At 44.8% G+C, this 21,823-nt stretch overlaps 1 protein-coding gene across 4 annotated transcripts in view; it reads right to left on the reverse strand.

Annotated features, from left to right (window-relative positions):
- The window catches only part of AFF1 (ALF transcription elongation factor 1), a 199,450-nt gene extending 177,861 nt beyond the window's left edge, over positions 1-21,589 (reverse strand). The window contains exons 1-2 of one of the 4 annotated variants that reach the window (XM_084881675.1): positions 21,235-21,589; positions 4,663-4,736 (exon numbers count right to left, since the gene is read on the reverse strand). In XM_084881675.1, the coding sequence (XP_084737801.1) occupies positions 4,663-4,700 (38 nt within the window). In that variant the 5' untranslated portion in view covers positions 4,701-4,736; positions 21,235-21,589. Of the gene's footprint in view, positions 1-4,662; positions 4,737-21,014 lie in introns of all 4 variants that reach the window. The other 3 variants (XM_084881677.1, XM_084881678.1, XM_084881676.1) reach the window with 3 other exon arrangements.
- Positions 21,590-21,823: the final 234 nt, after the last annotated feature.

Here is a 21,823-nt window from a genome sequence, read left to right on the forward strand (position 1 = left end):
GGTTCATCTGACACAAGCCACTGCCACCGTGCCACCGAAGTTTGAACCCAAATTGTATACACCAGGAGCACCGGTGGGAAGTCAGTGCCACAGCTGCCCTCACTCCCAAGATCGGTCTCCCGGTCTGTCTCCAAAGAAGGTTGATGATGACATAGCCCAAGCAACAGGAGATTGAGAGGGTCTGAGGAGTACAGTGACAATGACTATTCAGAGCAGACAGGGGACTGCCCAGTCTGTGAGCTGCAATGCTGATGGCCACCACCCTCATGGCATCAGCAGTGGTGCAGTGAAATACCCACCTAGTTAAGAACTACAAAGGAAAATACTTAAAGATCATTTGACAACAACAACAACTGCTTCAGGAAAAAGAAAAGCACAATTCAAAGGTAAATTTAAAATGTGGTATGAATTTGAACCATTTATTCAGGAAAAGATAAGAGTTCATTTGTCCTGATCAATATGAATCTTCTTTTTCAAGTGGTACTTGGGTTGACTTTGAACTCGCAGAGGAGAAAAGAAGCTCTAAAGATTATTTTGCCTCCTGTTCAAAACAATGTAAATAATGCTGGTTGGTTTTTAAGCTTTTATTGGCAATTTCAAGATAAAGCTTGCAAGGGCACAGGTAACTGTAAAATAAAATGTGCTCTCAACCTGAACAATTTTAAACTAAAAGCAGAGCCAATAGTTGAAAGGCAGAAGAGAGAAAAGTGGAAGAAAGAGTAAGAATAATTACATTATTATGTTATACTATAGAAAAATAAAAAAATATTTAATAGTGACTATATAACATATAACTAATACAGTTTATTAAATGTAGAGTACATTATTATTATAAAGATTTTTAAATGTTAAAAATGTTTAAATTTATGAAATAGGGAAAAAACATCAAAACTAAATAGAAAAACTAAAAGAGTATACTTTATGAGTATCTATAATAATAAATGTGTAATGAGCTAATTAATTAGACCGGACTATCTTCTGGACAAAGCTATGGTGGTGGGGGAGGAAGAGGAGGCAGAGGCAGCCGAGAGCTCCTTGCATGAATTTTGTGCATCAGGCCTCTAGTATTTAAATCAGATTCTAAACAAATCCCTGTTATTACAAGTCAGAACAGTATAGTGTGGGAGGTAACAGCTGAAAGGTTCAGGCGGGGCTTCTGGAGTGTCCCTTCACCGGTTGGTTACACAAGCGTGTTCACTTTGAGCAAATGCATTAATTGTAGAGTAATGTCTGTCCTTTTCAGTTTGTCATACTCCCAAAAACAACTTTTAGAAAGAACAAAAAAAGGGGGGGGGGGGGGAGGGAAAGAAGATGTGGGAAATAGAAGTGACTCAGGTTTGATGGTGTCTAATGCTGATAAATCTGGAAATCACTGCAGAAGCCTTAATTATTTATAAGCACCAAACCAAATACTGTCATTACACATTATGTTCATGGTCTGTCCACACTTAGGACTTCTGATAGCCCTGAGCATGGCAAGGGTTCGCACTCCGACTCCTATGTAGTTTTAGTGATCAGAGCTGCACACTCCATACACATCTGTTTCCTTTAAAATATGTGCCAGTCCTGGACCAGTGCCACATAAATCTGATGTTTTCTTCTGGGCTACTAAAAGATTAAAGCCTGCCATGACGCAGCATTCAAACAAGTGAGCTGTTTGTATATATTAAAACAGAGTTCTGTTTAGGAGTCCCCTCGCTTATCACATGTACTCGGTATTAAAATTAAAAGCACCACTTCAAGGAGAGGAGGAATTGGAAAGATACTATAACAAATAATAATAATAATAATAATAATAATAATGATAATAAATAATAAATTCTGTAACTGCTAGAATGTTACTACAAAGGGTAGTCACCCATCCTGCTTTAATTAGCAACAATAGGAAGCAAAATACCTTTTTAATCTTGACACTGACACCAGAAATTATCCTGGATGCAATATCAACGACTAGAAATTTCTGAAAAAATCAGACCTCTGCAAAAATCTTACAGTTAAAATTTAAAATGTCTTCATCCACTTTAATTTTTCACTAATCTGATATATAGAATTCAACACTCCCTAATTGATGAAGTCAAAGAGACCGTAATCAAAATGCCAACAATAATTTTTCTCAAAAATAACAAAGGACTTCAGAGCACATGTAAAAATGTAATCAGTTGTGAACAGAATGGCTATGAAAAAATCTTAAAAATGAAAAGTGATGCCAAAGAATCTGCCTGAATATTAGGATCTATAAAAATACGACAAAATAGGATGACACTGGTGCCAGAAGAAACAATCAATGGGAACAATAGTATAATGGACTCCAGGATGTGAGGGGATGTAGACACGGCACTTAAATCAGTGGACAAAAGATAGATGATTTAATAAATTATGTTAAAACGGCTGCTTAGACTTTTGCTTTTACAAAACAAAACAAAACAAAACAAAAACAAAAAAAAACCTCCTTAACATCCCCTGGACTTTTTCATTTTCTTATTAATATGGAAATTTACAACACATACAATACTTTACACTAAAATTTATTACAAATGGGATCAGAATACTATAAAGTCAAAGGCAATGTAGGGGGGCTAAGCAGCTAACTAAATGTGCGAAACCAACTGTGTGGGAATTGTAGAGAACTAGAAAACATCTGTGCTTTCCCAACTTTTTTTTCTCTTCTTTTTTTAATTAATAACCAAATCTCGCTGGGCAAGCCAACACAGCAGATGTCTGCAGGAGGACATCAGGTGGGAGTTCTGGCTGACCTGCAGGCTGAGAGGAGTCACGTCTTAGCACACCTGGGAAGCACTGATGACATACCACCGGGACGTTCCGAATTAGCACGCTCAGGCCCTGTCTACAAGAGCAGTGGCTCTTCAAGTCTGTTTCTTTAGGGCAAAGCATGACAATGTTGTTAAACATTGTTTTTTTAAGAGAAGCTAAACGTCTAGATTGCTATGTAAAAAATACGGGCAGCTACACCTTTTTAGAAAACTGTGAGGGGGGCTGAACACTGCCCATCTGTTGGCCAGATCTAGCCCATCGGCCACCGGCTTACAAATCCTGATTTAAGTGCAAAAAATGAAACCATTCAAGCTCTGCTGAGAACACATGACATTACTTTCATAGTTTCGGAGTAAGAAAGACCTAAGCACAATCAAAACCAGAATGCACAAAGAACAAGCCATTTAACTACATAGAAATGTAAAACGTATGTGTAACTGAACGTTATGAACAAGCCTAAGACGGAGGCCCACAGTCTGCCTGCCCCAGGCTCTGGCAGAGCAGAGTGCTGCAGCCTGGTCACATGCCTCCTCTGTGGGGGAGGAGAGTGTGCCCTGCTTAGCCACAGTGCCAGAACCACCTGCGACAGAGAGCTTCTTAAATGAACAGAAAGGGGAAGGAAGCGGGAAAGGATCCAGGATGGACAGGCACCATCATCTATTAATCAATAAATATGAATTAAGTTTGAGTTTACATGTCTCATACTTTAATATGTTTTTGAATATCTACTAGAACTTTAAAAAACACACCGATCAATGATATTAAGAATTCTTCCTGGCTATCAATAAGTTATTCTTTTTAAAAATATATATATATATTTTTTTATTGATTTCAGAGAGGAAGGGAGATGGAGGGAGAAAAGGAGAAAGAGGCGAGAGGGAGGAAGGGAGGGAGGGGGGAGAGGGAGGAAGGGAGGGAGGGAAAGAGGGAGGGGGAGGGAGGGAGAGAAACATCAATGATGAGAGAAAATCATTGATTGGCTGCCTCCTGCATGCCCCCTACTGGGGATGGAGCCCACAACCCAGGCATGGAAATTGAACTGTGACCTGGATCATAGGTCAACGCTCAACCGACCAGCAGGTCAGAGTTATTCTTTTTGTGTGTGTGTTAATATTTACCTGAGGATATCCAGTTGATTTCACAGAGAGTAAAGGAGAGAGAGGGAATGGGGAAGAGAGGGAGAGAGGGAGGGGAGAAAGAAGAAAGACAGAGGGAGAAAGTGAGAGACACTGATATGAGGAGATAGATGGATTGGCTGACAAAGCTGGCATCATTCCTGAAACCCAGGTACATGCCCTTGACAGGAAATTGAACCCAAGACCCTTCGTTGCACTGACCGAGGCTCTAACCATTCAACATGGGCCAGGGCTCGAATGAGTTATTCTTAATAACTACTTCAGAAAGTGTACGTGCAACCCTCAACCGACAATGGCCATGTAGCAGATGCAAGATGACAGTTAACTGTATATGCAGAGTTGGAGGGACAAACGTAAAAGTCAGAAAAGGTAACAATGATAGAATTTCCTCCTTCAAGGCTCTCGTGACAAGGTGAGTTTCACCTCGATGTTTGTTCCAGCACAGCTGAATACCAGAATGTGCACATTTTACCAAATCAGTGCAGCACGGACCAGTGTCTTGAACACTGAGTTAGGATGCTGATCTAATGTGACTCCCACACGTTAAAGAGATGAGTTGAGACTCAGAAAGGACTAGATTTAAAGAAAGTATAACAGGTTTGGCTTTGTGTAGAGACAACGAAATTTTTCACACATTTTCATGCACCACAGAGATCATAAATTGCAAAAAAATGAAAAAGAGCCAACTTATTCTTTCAAAAATAGGTTATACAATTAAATATCCTCTTATCTTTGAATCAGATTTCAGGGTTACCTGTTGCTGCTGCTGCTGACCCTTCCAGTGAATGCCATTGTTGCCAGTCAGTGGGAAGTGAAGAGCGTATTCATCTGGAAGAGAAAGAGCTTATGAATTTCAGTCCATAAGTAAACTCATAGGCACAGCTGACCTGTAAGAAACCTCACTGGAGACAGGATTCAAAGTTCTCATTGGGATTACAGGATGGTTCTTTACCAACTCCCAAGTTGCATGAATAAATCGGCTAGCATAAAGCAAAGGAAAAACGCACTTTTATAATTTTGAGGCTGCTACTCACAGCCATTTCAACAAGAAAAAAAAAGTGCACAAAAAGTTTATCATGAGGAGAAAGGAAATAACATTTTCCCAGGGTCTACTATGTGCTAAGCATCGTGTTAAATGCTTTTTAAAGTGACATTTCATGTAAACATGGCAATAAACCTGCAAGGTAGATACGAATGCCCCATTCTACAGATAAGACAAACTACAACTCGGTTTTAAGTCATTTTCCTGAGAAATAACAGGTTGTGTCATCATCTTCACTGGAATCAGGAGGAGGAAGGGCAAAGGAGCAGGCAAGAGGAAGGCAATCAACACTGATCTTTATGGAAGAATTCAACACGTAATAAAATGAAAAAGTGGGCCCCCAGTAAAACCCAATCTTATGATTTTACTTCCACTCATAAAAGGTGCTTAATTAGTCCCCAAGGCAATTCTTGAGCATTCTCTCATAACAGTAATGGATATTGTGTGTGGGTGGGGAGGTGGGAGGGGTGTGAGTGAGAGAGAAAGAGAGAGAGAATGAGAGAGAGAGAAAGAGAATAGAGAGAGAGAGAGAGAAAATGAGAGAGAGAGAGAGAGAGAGAGAGAGAGAGAGAGAAATGAGAGAGAGAGAGAGAGAATGAGTGAGAGAGAGAGAGAGAGAGAGAGAGAGAGAGAGAGAGAGAAAAAATGAATGTGTGTGATCCCACCTGGGCAGATGGCCTTCCTACTACCTTGTGGATCTCCAGAAACGACCTCTCTCTCTCTGAGGTTAACACTATCACCAGCTGTTTCCTTTTCCCTTTCTTGTGTTTGTAATTTTATTGCACTTCTCCTAACTCGCTTTAAATAGCTTTTATTTTTTCAAACATCCTTAAGGCAAAGGGGATGTTACTAAATTATCGTAGTACTGATTTAACACATTATTTGATACAAATGGAAACTCTGCTTGCAACTTGTAACCATTTCAGCTGCCTGCTCCTTTGACAGACTAACTGCTACCCTTTGGGCTGAAGTTGAAACACCGACCACAGTCCTTCAGCTCCACTCGGACTCCCCGACTCCCGATAAGGCCTTTCATCTTTCATCTCGCTCTCCATGAAATGAAATTGCTGATTTGAAGACCACAATGTTTCCAGATGAGTCGATATCATGTATCATTCCTCTCTCCTCCCGCAAAAGAAGGAAACAGATGCTGCAAATATTCTAATTAAGCACACTCTGGTAGCGATCACGTTTTTCAGGGTCAAACATGTTTTGGTGTATAGAAATGCCATGGATTTCTTGGCATTAATTTTGTATCCTGCTACATTGCCAAATTCATTTATTAAGTCAATTAGTTTTTTAATGCAGTCTTTTGGGTTTTTTATATACAATATCATGTCGTCTGCAAATAAGGATAACTTTACTTCTTCTTTTCCAATTTGGATGCCTTTTATTTCCTCTTCTTGTCTAATTGTATTGGCTAGTACTTCCAGTACTATGTCAAACAGGAGTGGCGAGAGTGGGCATCCCTGTCTTGTTCCTGTTCTTAGAGGGAATGGTTTTAGTTTTTGCCCATTGAGTATAATGTTGGCTGTGGGTTTATCATATATGGCTTTTATTATGTTGAGGTATGATCCTTGTACTCCCACCTTGTTAAGAGTTTTTATCAGGAAAGGGTGTTGGATTTTATCAAATGTTTTTTCTGCATCAATTGATATGACTATATGATTTTGCACCAACAGTGAAACTACAGAAACAGAGACTAAAAAAGCAATTCCATTTACCATCGCACCAAAAAAATTAAGATACCTAGGAATAAATTTAACTAAGGAAGTAAAGGACCTATATGCAGAAAACTACACGACACTGAAAAAAGAGATAGAGGAAGATGTAAGGAGATGGAAGAACGTACCATGTTCATGGATTGGTAGAATCAACATCATCAAAATGTCCATACTTCCTAAAGCAATCTATAGGTTCAATGCACTCCCCATTAAAATACCAATGGCATATTTCACTGACCTAGAAAGAACTCTCCAAAAGTTCATTTGGAACAATAAAAGACCCTGAATAGCCACAGCAATCCTGAGAAAAAAGGGTAAAGTAGGAGGGATCTCAATACCAGACTTCAAACTGTATTACAAAGCCACTGTTCTCAAAACAGCCTGGTACTGGCACAAGAGCAGACATATAGATCAATGGAATAGAATTGAGAACCCAGATATCAACCCAAATCACTATGCTCAATTAATATTTGACAAAGGAGGCATGAATATACAATGGAGTCAAGACAGTTTCTTCAATAAATGGTGTTGGGAAAATTGGACAGACACATGCAAAAGAATGAAACTAGATCACCAACTTACACCATACACAAAAATAAACTCAAAATGGATGCAGAACTTAAACATCAGACGGGAAACCATAAAAATACTAGAAGCATCCACAGGCAGCAAAATCTCAGATGTATGCCAAAAGAACTTCTTCACTGATACTGCCCCTAGGGCAATGGAAGCTAAAGAGAAAATAAACAAATGGGACTACATCAAAATAAAAAGCTTTTTTACAGCAAAAGAAACCATCAACAAAACAGCAAGAAAGCCCACGGTGTGGGAGAACATATTTGCAAATAACACCACTGATAAAGGTTTAATCTCCAACATCTACAGACAGCTGATACAACTAAATAAAAGGAAGTTGAATGATCCAATTAAGAAATGGGCAATGGACCTAAATACTGTAGAATATTTTCAAAAGAAGACAGAAGGAAGGCCAAAAGGCACATGAAAACATGCTCAAAGTCACTAATTATCCGAGAGATGCAAATCAAAACAACAATGCGGTACCATCTCACACCTGTCAGAATGGCCAACATCAACAAATCAACAAATGACAAGTGTTGGCGAGGTTGCGGAGAAAAAGGAACCCTTGTGCACTGCTGGTGGGAATGCAGACTGGTGCAACCACTGTGGAGAACAGTGTGGAATTTCCTCAAAAAACTGAAAATGGAACTCCCATTTGATCCAGTAATCCCACTCCTAGGAATATATCCCAAGAAACTAGAAACACCAAACAGAAAGGATATATGCACCTCTATGTTCATAGCAGCACAATCTACAATAGCCAGAATTTGGAAACAGCCTAGGTGCCCGTCAGCAGATGATTGGATCCAAAAACTATGGTACATCTACACAATGGAATACTATGCTGCCATAAAAAAGAAGGAATTCTCATCATTTGCAGCAACCTGGATGGAATTGGAGAACATCATGCTGAGTGAAATAAGCTAATCAATGAAAGAGAAACACCACATGACCTCACTCATTTGTGGATAATAAAGATCATTATAAACTGATGAACCAAAAGATAGATACAGAGACAGTAAAGCAACAAGCAGATTGTCAAATTTCAGCGGGGAGGGGAGGAGGATCTGGGGGAGATAATAGATCAACTGAAGGACTTGTATACATGCATATAAGTACAACCAATGGATATAAAACTCTGGGGAGGGAGGGGATGTGTGGGAGGGAGGGAGGGGGGGAAAATCAATAAAATATGTAAAAATAAATAAATAAATGTTAAAAAAAAAAAAAAAAAACCACAAAAAACAAAAACAAAAAAAAACATGTTTTGGGAGTTGGCCTCTCCTCCAACCAGCTTGAGCGGCCCTAAGGAAAGTTTCCCAAATTCTCACCACCCCCATCTCACCTTATTCTCTCTTCACGTTCCCTCTCTCAAACACACTTTGATTTCTCTTTCTCCCCCTCTCTCTATTTCTATCCTGCCTTTCCTCCTCCCTCCCCTTGCCCACATAATTTTCTCTCTTTCCCCTCTAACCTTTTCTCCCCTCCCTTCCCCTCGCTGCTCTCTCACTTCCTCTTGGCATGCAGGGCTGGCACACAGTAAGTGATCAATAAAACAGGCATTGGTTTTGGCACTAACCTTGCTAACCAAGAGTGAATACTCTTGAAGAGCCTGTGATGGTAGTCCCCACATGACCCTCCCCTTGAAGATGCCCCACTGCTTGCAGCCCCACAGCGGCAGGGACTGAGAGGACCGTTGGGGATGTTGAGGGCTGCCAGCCTGAAGGCGTGGCCCTGGGTCCCCTGTCTGACCATTACTCACTGAGCCAGCAAGGATTCCCGCACATCTACCCAAAGCCAGGACCTGAGGATGACAGGGAAGGGAACGCTTGCCATCATCTGAGTTTACAAGCTATCGGAGGTTAAACACAAAACAACAACAAAAGACATAGCATGCAGATGTTCAATATTAAAAGGTGCTATAGAGAGGGAAATGAAGAGAAAGTAGTACCAAGTGCCAGAGAGGAAATGAGGGAAGGCAGTGGTCGGCAAACTCACTGGTCAACACAGCCAAATATCAGCAGTATAACGATTGAAATTTCTTTTGAGAGCCAAATTTTTTAAACTTAAACTTCTTCTAATGCCACTTCTTCAAAATAGACTCGCCCAGGCCATGGTATTTTGTGGAAGAGCCACACTCAAGGGGCCAAAGAGCAGCATGTGTCTCTCCAGCCGCAGTTTGCCGACCACAGAGGTAAGGTACTGCAATTTTATATAGCTGGTCAGAGAGTGTCACATTTGAGCAAAGTGAAGAGCAAACTGCGATCTACAGGAATATGGTCCTAGAACGGTGAACAAGACGTGTCCATGCAGGCTCATCAGCTGCAGCAAACACAGCACTCCGGTGGGAGATGCGGTGACAGGGAAGCTGTGCATGTGTGGAGCAGGGAGATTATGGAAAATCTCTGCACCTTTGGCTCAAATTTGCTGTGAACCTGCAAGTTCTCCAAAACAGTGTATTTAAAAAAAAAAAAAATGGTTCTAGAGATTGACTAAACTAAGACTGACTGAAGCATTCAGCCCAATCTCTGGGTGCCATTACTGACTTGTTGGGAGGTGGGTGGGAACGTATTTTCCGAGGGATGTGGCCCCTGGGCACTGCTAGGGACTACTCTGAGCAACTCCAATTCACAGCTTCGCTGGAAGGCACCATCCTTTCCACAGAGGCAGGGCGAGGAGGCGGAATCACCAGGTTATGGACTAAGTCATGGCTCACGGGAAGACCCAAGCCAGCTGATGAAAGCCTGCTGGGGTGCAGATGCCTGAGATGCACAGGTGATGGAGTAGCCACGCAAGCCAGCCATAAGGCCGGGTTAGAATGGAGGCCTGCTGCGGTCAGGAAGGTATTATCGGAAACCACGGCTAAGAAAGGAAATTAGTACATGCTTCCCTTGATCGATTCTTTAAAAAAAAAACTTTCTTAAAAATACAGTCACGTCTAGCTGGGTGACTCAGTTAGTTGGAGCGTCATCCCGCGCACGAAAAGGTGGGAGTTCAATTCCCAGTCACCACCGAGGCTGCCTGTTCCACTACCAGACTGGGGCGCGTGCAGGAGGCAGCGAATCAATGTTTCTTTCTCATTAATGCTTCCCTCTCCCCTCTCCCTCTCTCTCTCCCTCTCTCTTCCTTTCCCTTCTCTCCCTCTCTCACTCTCACCAACGAACATATCCTTTGGTGAGGAATATATATATATATCTATTGTACAAGGAGGATGTGCCAATAAAATGTTCTTTAAATAAGAAGAAAACGGGTAACCTAATACATACCAACACAGAAATGGCTAAATCCATTAGGACACAGCACAATATGCAATGTAGCATCAAAAGAATAAGTTTATCCAACTAAGATGCTGAACAAAACGCATAATGTGAAAACAAAAGCACGATGTGAGCTTAAAAATAAAATGCTTCATATTTATGTTTATGGTAACACACACTCCCACACAAGTGTGCATGCACATATACCAAACTGCTAGTAGCTTTTCTGAAAAGGGGCACTTTCCCCTTTTATTCTTATACAATGAATAATTTACTACCTTTGTAACATTTTTTTCTCTAAATATGGTGGTTGGAGAGAAAATGTACTGTCTATAAATATTGAAATCAAATATTGATATTTTTATACTAGTGCACAAAAGTCATGCACGAGGGCAGAAGGGTGTCCCTCAGCCCAGCCTGCTCCCTCTCCAATCTGGGACCCCTTGAGGGATGTCCAACTGCCCATCTAGGCCCAATCCCAACGGGCAGTCAAACATCCTTCTCACAATCTAGGACTGCTGGCTCCCAACTGCTCGCCTGCCTGCCAGCCTGATCACCCGCTCACCACTCCTCTGCCTGCCTGATCGACGCCTAACTGCTCCTCTGCCAGCACAATTGTCCCTAACTGCCCTCCCCTGCAGGTCTCGTCACCCCCAACTGCCCTCCTCTGCCAGCCTGATTACCCCTCAACTGCCTTCTTCTGATGGCCTGATTCCCCACAACTGCCCTCCCCTTCAGGTCTGGTTTTTCCCCCCTCCCCCCAACTGCCCTCCTTTGCTGGCCTGGTCCTATGCAGCAGAAAGAAACTAGGTTCAAGTGAGACAGGTGATCACTTTGGGCAAACTAAGCCCTATCAACCTCAGCGCTCCCCTCTGAAAAATAGAAAATGGCCTATTTTACAGGTGCTGAGAAGAGTGAATTACATAATCTAGCTAAAATGCCTAGCATACCGACACATCATAGATATTCAATACAAAGCAGCTCTTGTTATTTAAGTCAGCACTGTCTACATTCAATTTTATGTATGTGACAGACTATTATGTCTCATTTAGAAGTGTACCTCGCCAGGTATATTTAAGTGACCCTTCTATGGTCCTTCCAGTATCTTGCAAAATAAATTTATTCAGAAATAAAAATGCTATAAATCTCAAACTGCCCTTCTCCCCCAAGATAGCAAGTAAAACAGATCAAGTAAAAAAAAAAAAAAAAAAAAAAATTCAGTGTTAAAGACACTCACGCCATACACACATATAATTACAGGGAAAGAAAAAAGGGCTGCCCTAGCTTGTTTGGCTCAGTGGATAGAGCATCAGCCTGTGGACTGAAGAGTCCCAGGTTCAATTCTGGTCAGAGCAGATGCTGGGGTTGCAGGTTCAATCCTCAGTGGGGGACGTGCAGGAGGCAGCCAATTGATGATTCTCTCATCACTGATGTTTCTATCTCTCTCTCCCTTTCCCTTCCTCTCTGAAATCAATAAAAAGTATGTATTTAAAAAAAGGGGGGAGGGGGGAGGCCTTGGTCAGTTGGTTGAGCGTCATCCTTTGGTTGCTGGTTTGATTCTGGGTCAGGACACATACCCAGGTTGAGGGTTTGATTCCTGGTTGGGTGTATGCAGAATCAATGGTGCTCTCTTACATCGATATCTCTCACTCTTTTTCCCTCTCCCCTATTCTCTCTCTAAAATCATGTTTCAAAAAGGAAAGTAAAAAGGGAAGGAATACAAAATATGACTCAGGATACTTTAAATATTCTGTTCTAGGTCATTAAGTGCTTCTAAAACCTAGCACATTCCGGGGAACCTCCCTTCAGGAGTCTTTTTTTTTTTTTTTTTTTTTTTTTTTAATATATTTCATAGATTTTTTACAGAGAGGAAGAGAGGGACAGAGAGTTAGAAACATCCATGAGAGAGAATCATTGATCAGCTGCCTCTTGCAAGAGTCTTATTTTTTATTTGTTTGTTTGTTTATTTATTTTTATGACAAAGGCCTGCTTTGCAACCTGCTAGCTCTATGACCTCCAGAAAATACTGTTCTCTAAGGTCTCAGCTTCCTCATCAGTAACACGGGGACTCACGGGGTTGCTGCAGGGTTCAATGTCTGCAGTACCCTTAGCATAATGCTCAGCTCATGGTAAGCACTCGATAAATGGTAGTAGTTGCTCCGGTTATTTTTCTGCCAAACCAAAGCACACGCATGGAGAATTCACGCCTTAGAGAGGCCCTTCAACTGGACAGACAGCTATGCGGGTCGCCAAGCCCCATGACTCTGACGCGGTTTCCACGGGAGACTCTGAGGGAAGGAACTCAGTCTGGAGGCCCCACACATTCCCCTCCAGGAATAAGTCTCTTCCTAACGGACAATGTATCAGTGGTGAGTCATGGGTCACACACTCTGTTTTCATCCGAATTCTCCAGAATTCTACCCCAAGGAGATCATAACCTCCCAGGGCTCCCAACTGACAGATGACCTTCAGGCCCTTTAGCTCCAACGCCACATGGAGCCCACAAGCTTAGAAATCCATCCTGGAACACAATTCCCCCAACTACCTCTTCTCCACTTCAACTATGTGTTCAAGGGGGCTCTGGCACTACCCCAAACCCAAGGACACACCCCGCATCCTGTTGACTCCCTCTCATCATGTGGGTCTCACTGCAATGATGCGTTCTCAAAGAGGCCTTCCCCGATTACAACATCGCACAGGTGTGCCCTCTACCACACCCTCCAACCAACCCCTGCCCCCCAACCATTCCATTAGACTCTAGAGAGGTTAGGAATGTATCTCGCTGCAAGTAGCAGTGGCTTAATTAACAGATGTTTACATTTCTCCTATAGCAAGTCTAGAAGATGGCAGCTACTGGTATAGATGCAGCTGTTTGGTGAGGACCTCAGCGGCTCTGCCTCCGGCTCTGCCATTTTCAGCATGCTGTTTTTTTGCCTGTCTTCTCCTGGCACAAAAAGGTTGCTGCCCTGACCCAACATCTCATCTACGTTCCAGGCAAGAAGAAAATGAGAGGATGTGGTGGCTATGCCTCCTTTTGTAAAAAAAAAAAAAAGGAACATCTTTCCCCAAAACGTTGGCTCTCAAAAAAAAAAAAGAACTAGGTCACATGGCCTCAAGCTGGCTGCAGGGGAGACAGAGAAATCAGAATACAAGTTGCGTCATCACTGAGAATGCACACACATGAGCTGTCACCTGAGGCTGAGTACAATGTGGTTCCCACCACATGAAGGTTCCCTTGGCAACAACAAATGGGAGTGGGCATTTTCCTAAATACCAGTGTTGAGCACACCTCTTTCTACAGTACTTAACACTTTCTGAAATTAATGTATACTACATAAACAGACAGATGTTAATTGCTTATATTCCCTCAGCAGAATGCAAACCTCATGTTTAGCTTTACATATATGAGTATATACACCCAGAGTCTATATTTTAAAATTTAAAATGAATTCGTGCACGAATGGGGTCCCCAGGGGAGTTGGGGGTGGGGGGTCCGGGACGCGATCAGCCCTCCGGGCAGTCGGTGGTACACCCTTGCCAGCCCAGGATCCAGATCCGTCCCACTGATATTTGCACTGGTTGTTGGGAGCCACCTGGCAGGTGCTTTTATATTGTTTCTTCCTTGTGGAGCATCTAGGAAAGGGAAACAGAAGCAGTGCCAGAGGCTGACTTCCAGGAGGTCAGCAGTGCTGGCGGCACTGATCCGTTGGTGCCTGGCCTGTTCTCCAGAAATTGGACCTGCAGGACTACTGAGGCAGTGTGTGGCTGCTGCTGGGACCATTCGGTCAGCTGAGCTGTGCTCCTGCTGTGGGAATGCACTGACCACCAGGGGGCAGCTCCTGCATTGAGCATCTGTCCTCTGGTGGTCAGTGGGCGTCATAGCGACCAATCGTTTCAGTCGTTCAGTTGCTTAGGCTTTTATATATATAGATAATTGGCTGTTAACTTTCTCACAGCAGGCAGGTATTACAGGCATTGAAATATAGATATAATCTAGGTTATGTTTTAGCAGCAAAGTAACCCCAAAATCACAGTGGCTTAACAGAATTATTTCATGCTCGTTCTTTATGTCCATTGCATGTTGGTGTGTTGGATGGAGTAGAGGGAAGGGTAGGGAGCTTTTCTTCACTTGGAGAAACCCAAGCTGTTGGAAGCTCCATTATCTCAAAATGTGGCTTCAGGGTGTACTGTAACAAGAGACAGGTTGGAGGGTCTTGTAAGAGCCACTTAAATGCCTCAGCCCAAAAGTACACGTTCACGTTACTCCCACAGATAGCCTACTGGACAGAATTAGTCACATAATTCTGTGTAACCATAAGGAGGTAGAGAAACATGGGAGAGCACATGAATATTAGTAGTTAAGTGTTGCTGTTTCATTCCTCGTGGGCTGGTAAAATATCTTATGATGCATGACCCCCATTTTAGAAGTTAGACCCATTGGAGAAGTTTCTTGGAATAAACTCAAAGTTAGGGTTACTCAGTAAATCAAATTATTTCATCTTATAAAGAAAATATTTACCATTTAAAAAACACATTTTTTTTTTTTGTCCTTCAGGAGTAATAATCCTATATAATAAAAGGCTTATATGCAAATAGAATGGTGGAACTGAACAACCAAACCGGTTGCTATGACATGCACTGACCACCAGGAGTTGTGCATAAAACATGGTGGGCATTGGCCACAGTGAGATGGTGGAGCAGGTGAGCGGGGGCACCAGACCAAGACAGGGCGCTGATCGCTGTCATTGGGACGAGCCACTGGTGGTTACTGAAAATCATTTGCTCCTGCATGCTGTGGGCGTTTGCACCTGCTGCTGGCACCGGAGCTGTCACTCACACCTGCTGCTTGTCCAGCACCAGCCCTGTTCACTCAGCACTGTCAGTGGGTGCGAATGGCAGCTGCTGGCCCTGTCAGTGGGTTGGAGCAGCAGCGGTGGGTATGGGGCTACCAGCAGACAGGAGACCGGGAGCCACAGTGGGAGGGGCTGGGCGGGGGCACAGGGGAGGGACCGAGACCTGCCCCAGTGCCCACCACAGTTCCTTTCAAGATATACGAATTCGTGCACTGGGCCCTTAGTCCTATATAATAAAAGTGTAGCATGCAAATTGTCCTCTCGACTGGCATTTCTTCCAGGAGTTCAACCAGGGAGCGGGCTGGCTGGGGGAAGGGAGAGAGACCCTGGTCAGCAGCGGAGGCAGGCGGCCGGGGGAAGGGAGGGAGGCCTCTAGTAGGAAATATTTATGTAGCACTTAAGCTCTGCTCCAAGTACTTGCCAAATCTTAGTGCCTTTAATCTACCCAAGTACCCAATAAGGGAGGTATTACTACATTGTTAACCCCATTTTATAATGAGAGCCAATCCTCCTTGGGCTTATGGCATTTCTGCACACTGTACAGGCAGAAGCACCAAATGCCATTGTTCCAGACAACCTTTAAGGATGCTTGTATAGAGAACAGTCTCAGAAAACAGAGATGGTGTCTCCCGCTAGCAAAGGGCAGCATGTTGACTGTCCAGTATCATCAAGATAATGCGTCCCTTTGGAGTAATGGGCATGCATGCTTACTGCCCATTATAAAAGATTAGGATTCCCTAAACTCAGGATTCCTCTCCTGTAATGCAACCCACTGTCTTTGCAGGTGTCACCTGGCTCTCTGGACATCTCCCTTTGGGAACTGGCGTTTAGGGAACCAGTGTAAGAGAATGTTGATACTCTGGCTACAGCTATTATTAGTAGCTAGAGGCCCAGTGCATGAAATTCATGCATGGGTAGGGTCTCTAGAGGCTGCTGGCTGCCAGCGGGGGCCTCACTTCCCCAGGTGCTGGCTGCTGCCTGAGCCTCCCTTCATTCCATGCTGCCCACTAGATAGATAGATAGATAGATAGATAGATAGATAGATAGATAGATAGATATAAAAGCCTAAGCAACTGTTGCAACTGAAACAACCAAACAGACGACCAAATAGGCTGCATGGGGCAACCAGGCCAGCAGGGGTATTACTGAGGGCCAACCAAACGACTGAGCAGCAGGCTGCGAGGGGGGACCAGGCTGGTGGGGGAGCAGTAAGAGGTGACCAGGCCAGCTGGGGAGGTAGTTAGGGGAGGCCAGGCTGGCAGGGGGAGTAGTTGGGGGCGACCAGGCCAGCAGGGGGGCATTCAGGGGTGACCAGGCCAGCAGGAGGGGCAGTTAGGGGCAATCAGGCATGTGATCAGTTGGGACCCATTGGTTCTGGATTGTGAGAGGGATGTCGGACTGCCAGTTTAGGCCCGATCCCTGTGGGCAGTCGGACATCCCCCGAGGGGTCCTGGATTGGAGAGGGTGCAGTTTGGGCTGAGAAGACTCTCCCCACCCCAACCCCATGCATGAATTTCATGCACCGGGCCTCTAGTATTTAGATAAAGTCATTCCCAGGAGTGCAGACTGTGGCAGGTTTGTTAGCTTGAAAAAAGGGTAAAGTTTCAGAGCCTTCACAGTTGACAAGAAGTTACCTAAGCAGTTTTCCCAAGGTATAACAGCTAGCGGGTGTGCTATCCAAGGTTCAAGCCCAATCTGTCAGGCTCAGAAAGCATACTTTCACATTCTCTGCTATACTTCAGCGGTCCTCAAAGTGTAGTTCCAGACCTGGCAGCATCAACATCACCTGCGGACATGTTACAAATGCAAATTCCTGGGCATTACTGCAGACTACTGAATCAGAAACCTGGGGGAGAGGAGCAGGACACCTGTGTTTTAACAAGCCTTCCAGATGCTTACCTTCTCCATATGGTCACTGAATCTACAAGAATGAAGGAAATGGAATGGAATGGTTCTATCCTGGACTGCGAACTGACTTTTCATAACTTGAATAACAAATTTCAAGCACAGTTCATAAGCCCTTGCATTTCATTTTTAGGAAGGTAAAGATCTTCATCTGGTGCAAATAAACACCACATGTCTGTTTAATAGGTCTGCATAATATTTTCCTTTGGAGTCACAAACATATGTCCAGAATGCTAAATGAAAATACCTCCTTTCTCATTCCCATAATGATCAGAAAGAATTACTTAGCCAAGGAGAAACACTATTTATATTTTATTTAGAGTCAAGCTGTAATTCCTGGAAAACAGGAAACCACATATCAACACAGCCAGCACAGTGTGCCACAGCAGAAAGGGCAACAGGCTTTGAGTCATGGTCAAGTCACTTCTTCAACTCCATTTCCTGATTCTCACATGGAAAATGAACTCCAACTCCAGAGTCACAATTAGACTTAAGAGATACGTCTTGTGAGAGCTGGTAAACAGCTTTTGTGCTACAGGAACATACATTCCACCTGCTTGGAGTACTGTCTGGCACATCAAAGATGCTCAGTACTTATGAGGTATTCGCAATAACTATGAGGTATTATACTAATGATATCATTGATTCCTCTGGGCTCCACTTTTCACAATAATCTCAGTCTTTTAGTAGGAAAAAGTCGCTCTAACAAGAAATCCTTCGTCATGGTTAAAATGGGCCAGATAATTTAAGAAAATCAGCTGATGTCCTTCCCCTGGAGAACACGAGTGAAGGAGTTCTGTCCTGAGGATAAGACAGCAACTACAATTAGCAGCCCTGATGGCCTCGGGGCTGCATGGCTTCACGTCTGTGTAACAAACTGTCCTTCACATATACTAGTAAATGGTCAGGAATAAAGGATGTGTACCTACAAAGAACAACATAGTGCACACGTATTTCTGCCCGGTGGTAGTTTTAACAATTCAGCAAATATTAAATAAGCTACCACAGTATATAATAGAAAGAATGCTAACAAACAACAACAAACCCCTGCCAAGTATATCATTTGGGAATAGAAACCATGGTTGAATTTATAATTTAATGAGGGACATACAATTTATTTTGCAATTATTTACAAAGCTTTGTATAGTTCTGGTAAATGGAGTTCCTTAATTTGTACCGTCTCCAACATACTTTCTCAATCTCCTGAAAAATTAGTTAACGGTCTAGAGTCTTGAAATAGGGGAACTTTGGGCTTTTAGCTTTAACAGACATATCTAAGATAAGATGACAAATAGATTCAAGATGAAGGCCCATTTTCAGTGTAGGGCTTTTACAGTCAGACGAATAGCCCTGTTTTGTTGCCATACCTTACGGGATGTCTGCTGGATATAACTGTTCCCTGTGTATGATCCAAAATATTTATATGTAAATTAGCTTTACCTTTTAAAAAGTGAAAGCATAAATCCATCTCAAGATTTGGAACAGTCAACTAACTTCAGAAAGGACTATGCAAAAAAAAATTTTTATGAAAGAGCACAAATTACAGAGTTGAGGACGAAACTTCTTTCACTTTGTAAAACATATAAAATAAGTTTTTACCCATCTTTTCAACTCCCAAGGCAATATACATTAGAGCTCAATAAAAATTTAAAAAAAAGTAACTTTTAGTCCAACCAACTCATTACAAAATTCAGTTAAGCCAGATAGGAAATTCTAGAAGCAGCCAGTTTGATGTAGCTAGTCTACTTAACTACTGTCTTGTGACCCTAGTGAAACAGTGACTTCTGGTGGCAAAAACAAAACAAAACAAAAAAACCCTCCTATTTTGCAGCTGGCAGGAGAAAGCGATGTTTAAAATCTGCTGGGCTTTCCTCTTGCCATAAATTCACTATCTCTGGATGGTTTTTGAATTCTAAGTTAAGCACATTATGATTCTATGAAATTGTATTTGTACAAATTTGAAGAGGTAAGGAAAGACAAATGCCCAGGATGCTACAGAAATTCAATTGCTACCGTGAGTGAATAACACATATTAACCCTGATACGTAACAGCTCACTTTCTTCCAGCAAGTGGGAAGCAAAAGAGTTCACACTAATATACCTGCAAGTCTCACATCCCCAGCCTCATCAAGCTTTCAAGTCATATTTAGAAAAGAAAAGATAGGTGGGAGCGGAGGAGTCCCCACTATCTTTTGTCAAAGCCTCGTCTTCCACTCTCCAATACCTTTTCGTCTTAAAGCGACTGAATCTGTCCCAAATCCTCTCCTTCCCTCCCTCTCTCCTAAATTAGTTGAATGCAAGTAGTTTCAAGTACTAGTTTATCTATTTTCTTGCTTTCTCTCCTAGTCTCCCTTCATTTTCTTGGGTCATTTATCCCTCAGTTCTCTCCCCATTCCTTTTCCACATATTTATTTTCAAATACAATACTCTCCGACTCTGGCAAGAGGCACCTTTACATTAAAGCAGGCAAACCATCCAGAATTTTCAACTCTCTTGTGAATTTATTTCCAGAATATCCACTCAAGGAATCCTTTCCACTGTCACGAAAGGCGAGCTAAGGAAATGCATTAGACAGAGGAAGTCAACACTGAAGCAGGGCCATGCCTGGGTTAGTCGCAAGCCTCTTAGCAGAACTAGTCAGACTCTCGGGTCCAAAGGTCTTTTTTCTTTTTCGTGTTTTCTCTCCGCACTCAGAGTCTGACACCAAGGAGTCTAGGGAGAGAAACCCACCGCCGCCTACCAGCGCTGCAGGATTTGGCTCTGAAATAACCTGGCACAAGCCAAACCCACCACCACCACCACTCTGGCATCTCCCTCGAGGGACGTTTCTAAGCCTCAATTACCGCGTCCCTCTCCCTCTGCAGCCGTCCCAGGGCACACAGACTAGGTCTTCGCCTTAATTTACGGTTTCGCTTCCTTAGAAGGTTGAAAATCCGTCTGGTTCCTAGATGGTATATCATATCCTCCGCCTCCCGCCTCCAACGGGTGCCAACAGGGTTAAAAATCACCCCATTCCGCCCTCAAAACGCAAACCAAAACATTGCTCTGCAAGGCCATCCCTACCGTCCCCCCTTCCCCCCCCCCCCCCCCCACACCTCCACCTCAAAGCCCAGGATCTTGCAGGGACAATTTGCATAACAATATGGGGTGTGGAAACTCCTAGAAGACCCACCGACTAGGAAAGTACCCCAAGCCCCTCAAACGCCCCTCGCAGCTTCTTGAACGGACTTTACCATAAGGGAAAGAAAGTACGATTCAGACTGCCCTCCAATTCCTCCCCCTTTTCATGCGCCCCCCTAGCGCGCCCCAAGTCGCAGGTGACGGTCCCAGCGGATGGAGGACCAGCGGGAGGCACTAACCAGCCCCCGGGGCCGGGCGCACAGATGCCTCCGACTGGTCGCCTCCCTCCCCGGGGGCTGCGGACCACCGCCCCCCTCTGCACCTCCACCAGCGGAGACTGGAACGCTCATCTCTCCCAGGCGCCAGGGGGAGGGGTGACCATGCCGGGAAGGGGGCGGGGGGTGCGCATAAGATAGGGGGAGAGAAAAGCCCCGCTTTGACGCCCCGAGAAACTTCTGGGACTCTTCTCTTACGCAAGCCCTGGGACCGGGTTCAAACGACCGCACATCTTTCCGTTAGTCGCGGGGCGCGCCGGCGGATGCCCGGCTTGGGGAGGAGTGGGGGGGGGGGGGGGAAGGAGGGGTCTCTAGCTGCGGCCCCCCCTCCCGGGTTTCTCCAGGCGGTACCTGCCGCTCCTTTGCAGGTCAGGGCGGCGCACGCTCCGCGCCCCCGGAGGTTCCCACCGGAAAAGCGGGGAGGCCGGCGGCTTACTCAGCGTGCTGGGAAGCTGGGGCCCGGCGGGGGAGAGCCCGGGCTTCCCAGAAGTCCGTGGCGGCGGTTCGGGGCCAGGCTCACACCCAACCCGGGGCGGGGAGGTGCCCCCCTCCCCCGCAGCGCTCCGCTCACCTTGCAGACCTTTCGTTCTCCAGTCTCCGGGGGGTGCGCCCTCGCCGCCTGCGCCCGCCCCGGACCTGTTGCGGGGGGTGGGAGGTGGGGGGGAAGGGGCGTGAGTGCGAAGAGCGCGGAGCCAGCAGCTCGCCCTCTCGGGATCAGCGGCGTCTCGCACGGGACTGCGGCTCCCGAGCCGCGGGGACTAGGATGCAGCTGTGCTCGCGATGCACCGGCGACAGGGTCCGAGCGCTCAGGAGTCGCGCGCTCCTGCACTCGGGGTTTAGGGTTCGCAAACTCCGAGCGCGGGTGGCCCCGGAACGAACGCTCCGGAGCTAGGCCACGCCCTCTCCGGAGGCCCCGCCCCCGCCCCCGCCCCGCCCTCTTCCCTCCTGCCTCCTCCCTCCTCCCACTTCCCTCCTCCCTCCTCCCCCGGAGCTGCGCCGCCCGCTCCGCCCGGCCCACGCCCTCTCGCTGGCGCCAACCAAATGGCGAGGAGCACCGCCGCCCTCCCGGGGAGACCCGTGGGAGGATGGAGGGGGAAAGCGGGGAGAGGAGGGGGGCGGTGGCTCTGGATGGAGAACCGCAGTGACAGCACCCGCAGCGT

This window comes from Pipistrellus hanaki (assembly GCF_964339955.1).
Source record: "Pipistrellus hanaki genome assembly, chromosome: 1".
In the NCBI taxonomy this organism is placed as follows: domain Eukaryota; kingdom Metazoa; phylum Chordata; class Mammalia; order Chiroptera; family Vespertilionidae; genus Pipistrellus; species Pipistrellus hanaki.